The sequence below is a fragment of the Propithecus coquereli genome, unplaced genomic scaffold (assembly GCF_000956105.1).
Source record: "Propithecus coquereli isolate 6110/MARCELLA unplaced genomic scaffold, Pcoq_1.0 Scaffold218, whole genome shotgun sequence".
Lineage (NCBI taxonomy): Eukaryota > Metazoa > Chordata > Mammalia > Primates > Indriidae > Propithecus > Propithecus coquereli.
The window spans coordinates 5,477,120-5,481,330 of record NW_012146967.1 but is presented as its reverse complement, the minus strand read 5'-3'; the positions used below and the strand labels follow the sequence as shown (position 1 = coordinate 5,481,330).

The window sequence follows — 4,211 nt, the reverse complement described above, 5'->3', positions numbered from 1 at the left end:
AGTGAGACTCTGTCTCAAAAAAAAAAAAAGGGTTCTGGGTTGTCCTACGATGGAATATTTGCAAAATGCTAGAGGGACCATGAAATTGGGAAATGAGGACTTCACAGAAAATCCTAAGAATTTACCACTCTGCAGATATGAGTAGCTTGAGAAATTATTTTTAAAATTATAATTGCGGAGTGGAAAGATTAGGGCAAAGCACCTGGAATAAAGCTGATGTGATGCTTTATGAAATAGTCATGTAAATATATAGTAAATCCTGCTGATATTAGTATGGTAGTATGTGAACAGAGCAGTGAAGTTAGTTAACTCCCTGGTCTCCTGAGTTGTCTGCTTAATTAATTAAAGCTCTGTTCTATTTTTGTAGCATCTGCAAGAGATAAATAAATTAATCCTAACTCATTGTAGCAGTTATATTGCTGTTTTATGGTATTCTTTTTCTTTTGGATAGTATGCTACTGATGCCACTGATGCAGATCTCATTCCCATTGCCTATTGACTGTCCTTTTTTCTCTCTATATGGAAAATTACTAATACATTTAATAGCAGATGTAAACATCAACAAACGTATAATTTAGGCAAATTTGGGTCAGCAGTTTTCTGAAATTCAGCTGCATATTTTTACTGTAAGTGCCAATCTGGTCATTTAAAATTGGCATTGAAGAAAAGTCATGATTGACTGACCACTGCTTAGTAATATTTTCATTTGCTTAGAACATGAGTGCTCACCTCTTCCACACCCAGTACATATAAAATTGCACCTCAAGACTGTCTTGAATTATCCTGTTCCCAGTGCAATTAATAGTGATATAAGCAACAGGCACAGTGGGGCTAAACTTATTAGACCTGGTAAAAAGATCTCATGCCATGATTGAGCCTGAATATCAGATTTCATGTAACAGTTACTGGGGCATAATAGATTTGGGAACTCAGAGAGTAAATTTAATTAAATCTTTTAAAATATTAACATAAAGGAACATGTACATTAAATTAACGGCATGAATTGAGAGAGAAAGGGAAGACACTAAAAATTGTTTGATTTTGTTTTTGTTTTTTTTTTTCCTGAGACAGAGTTTCGATTTGTTGCCCAGGCTAGAGTGCAGTGGTGTCATCACAGCTCACTGCAAACCTCAAACTCCTGGGCTCAATCAATTCTCCTGCCTCAGCCCCCTGAGTAGCTGGGACTACAGGCGTGTGCCACTATGCTGCCTGGCTAATTTTTTCTATTTCTTGTAGATATGAGGTCTCGCTCTTACTCAGGCTGGTCTCGAACTCCTGGCCTCAAGCAATCCTCTTGCCTTGGCCTCCTGGAGTGCTAGGATTACAGGCGTGAGCCACCATGCCCTGCCTGTTCAGATTCTTGATGGAATAGTTTGACCTGAGTAACTCTATACCTTAATTTTGGTCTGGCCTCACATGCTTTATGTTATATTTTATTATTGTTATATTGCTGTTAATTAAGTTATTATTATCATTATTGCAGTTCTTTATTCTTTTATTGGATTTAATTTCCCTTTACAAAATATGCATGGACCAAAAATGTGACTTTGGGAGAGTATTGCTGAGTTGTTGCTGATGTCAGTTTCATACTGTGATATTTTTTCTCTATTTACCAAGAGATCAGTATTTCAATATAACGATGTGCATGTTTTCCCCCCTTCTCCCGCTGCATGCAGGGATTCGGGTTCGTAACTTTCGAGAATAGTGCTGATGCAGACAGGGCCAGGGAGAAATTACACGGCACCGTGGTAGAGGGCCGTAAAATCGAGGTGCATGTCTTCAATAATTCAATTTCTGGTTTATATTTTTATTTCTCTTTTTTTGTATTGCCTCACTTATTTCACATTTGGAACCTTGTCTTGTTTGTGCGCGTGCACATGTATGTGTGTTTGTATCTCTGTGTTCTTCACCTTCTTGCACTAAAACGTATAAAAGTAACACTTCTATCTGCTTCCTCTTCCCCCTTTTTTTTTTTGTTGTTTGGGGGTTTTAATTTTGATTTTTTTTGTGTGCATATGTATGTTTTTCATTTACATTTTTTCTCCAAAATGTTCATCCTTCTGCTCTCTCGATTTTTTTTTCCTTTGTTTCAGTTTGCGAGACTCTGAATTCCTGTGATCAGGCCTAAGCAAAACTAACTTTAAAAATGTCTAAAAATTATCCAGTTTATAATGTTGTGTTCTGTAATGAATCAAGGGGCCAGCCAATATCCTTTTTCTCTTAGGAGGCCAGTTAGCCTCTATGTGCACGTGATAAGCACGGAACAGAAGATTATAGAGGTTGTGGGGAGGGAGGAAAGAATCCAAAACTTGCATAGTTTTTAAATATATCTAATACCAAGAATTTTGACAATTAATTCTTAAATTTTTACAGATAAAATCCTCAAATAGAGGATTTGATGGCTGGCTGGCAAATGTACTGTGATTTTGATTAAATCAGCCACCTGGTATTCACCGGCCCTTTTTGATAACGCACTGAGGGTTAACTGGCTCCTTTCCCCTTTCCCAATTTTTAAAAGTATTAAATATAAAAGCCACCATTTTGAGTAAGATGTCTGCATATTTTGCTTTTTTCCCCTCCTTTCCAATGGTTTAGCATTTAGGGCCCTTCACTTGACTCACTCTTTCCATGGTAACTATACACAATGCTGGCGATGGTGCCCGTTGGCGGTAAGTGAAACAAAAGCACTAGAGAAGAAGCTTTTAAAAATGTAATTACAAAACAATTAAATAAGAAAGAAAAAGTCCATCTGCCATCTCACATTAACACTACAAAATGTGATTTGACTTGTTCCTCTTCCTTTTCCTTTCTCCCTTTTATTTTCAATGCTGTTGAGTAATGCCGCCTGGACTTTGGATGTACATATTGTTTTGTAGCAGTCTGAGCTGTTTGATTACTGACTTCATGGTGATTTTTTTCCCCTTGCACATCTTACTCAGAGTTACTCAACTCCAGTTTGGCTGGTTTTATTAATGCACTTCCTGCCCCTACTTTGTTTCCTCCTTTTCCTCTTTCCCAAACCTCTGTTGGTAGCTCTGTTTTTTCTTTGCCCTTGCCGCCTCTTTCCTGCCTGTTACACCCTTCCTGACTTGCTCTTTTCTTTTTCCCTACCTTACTGCCCTCTTTACCCAAATCCCTGCTCCTGTCCTTTTCCCTGTTCTTCCTTCCCCATCCCTTCAGTTCCATGCAGCTGTTGGTCTCTTGCTGACTGGTGGTTTCTGATTGGTTCTGGCCATTTTTCCTTTTAAGTGCTTGGTTGCATTCTGCTCCAGCAGCTGGTTTTAGCTCTTGCTTCATTCTAATCCTTATCTGTGAGAACCCGGCTCTTCACTTTTTCCCTTCTTTCCAAAACTGATTGTTTTTTCTTTCTTTTATTTGTGTGTGTGTGTGTTTTTTAACTGCATGCTCTGAGTCTCATCGTTGTATACCCATTCTTTCTTTTTAAATGTGAAATGTTTATATTATTTGGTGGGTCAAACTAGAGTAAATGGAGTTTCAAGCTCTTTCCTCACCTAGAGGATTATCCCTATACATACCTTAAAAGACAGAAAGAAGTTTTTTAAGTCCCAGTGCTACCTAAGATTGGTTTTTTTATAACACAAATTTGTCACTACACAACTTTAGCACAATGTAAATTCGAAAAGTAAGACATTTATATTTTATAATTCTTTTTAAAATTGGCATATTTTATGACCAGACGACATAGTATATAATCAAGTTCTGTGGTGAGGCTTTACCCTCCTCGTAAGAGCTGCAGTATCTTGGCTTCTAAGCTCCATCTTTAGCAGCGCCATCTGTGTAAAACCTCCTACCCTAGCCCTGAGAATGCTTAAATTATGCAGTTCTGTAATGAGGGTGGAGAGTACCATAAAACAAAATAAACACTTTTATTTTCTCAATTCTTGTAAGTACCTATTTTAAAAGCTTTCTGAAAACTTTATTTCTAAATATACCAGGTCGCCTAGAAAATTCAGAATGGTCCTGAAGACTGTCAACATGGGAATCTTAAGTTCCTATATTTGTTACTCACCTTAGCCAGTAATATCTTAGACAGACATATCAAAAATGCTGAACATGAGGACAGATGAAGTTAATAGACTTATTTTATCACTTTCCCATAAATCTGTTTCATGACCTATGTGGTAACCCTCTGTTTTATTAACGAACTTCAAAATTTATTCGCTAATATAGTTGTTTCCTATTTACTTTTT

At 37.2% G+C, this 4,211-nt stretch overlaps 1 protein-coding gene across 1 annotated transcript in view; it reads left to right on the top strand.

Annotated features, from left to right (window-relative positions):
* Positions 1-4,211, top strand: part of RBFOX2 (RNA binding protein, fox-1 homolog (C. elegans) 2) — a 276,297-nt gene that overhangs the window by 245,885 nt on the left and 26,201 nt on the right. Inside the window, exon 6 of the mRNA XM_012644707.1 lies at positions 1,677-1,879. Within this exon, the coding sequence (XP_012500161.1) occupies positions 1,677-1,879 (203 nt within the window). The remainder of the gene's footprint in view (positions 1-1,676; positions 1,880-4,211) is intronic.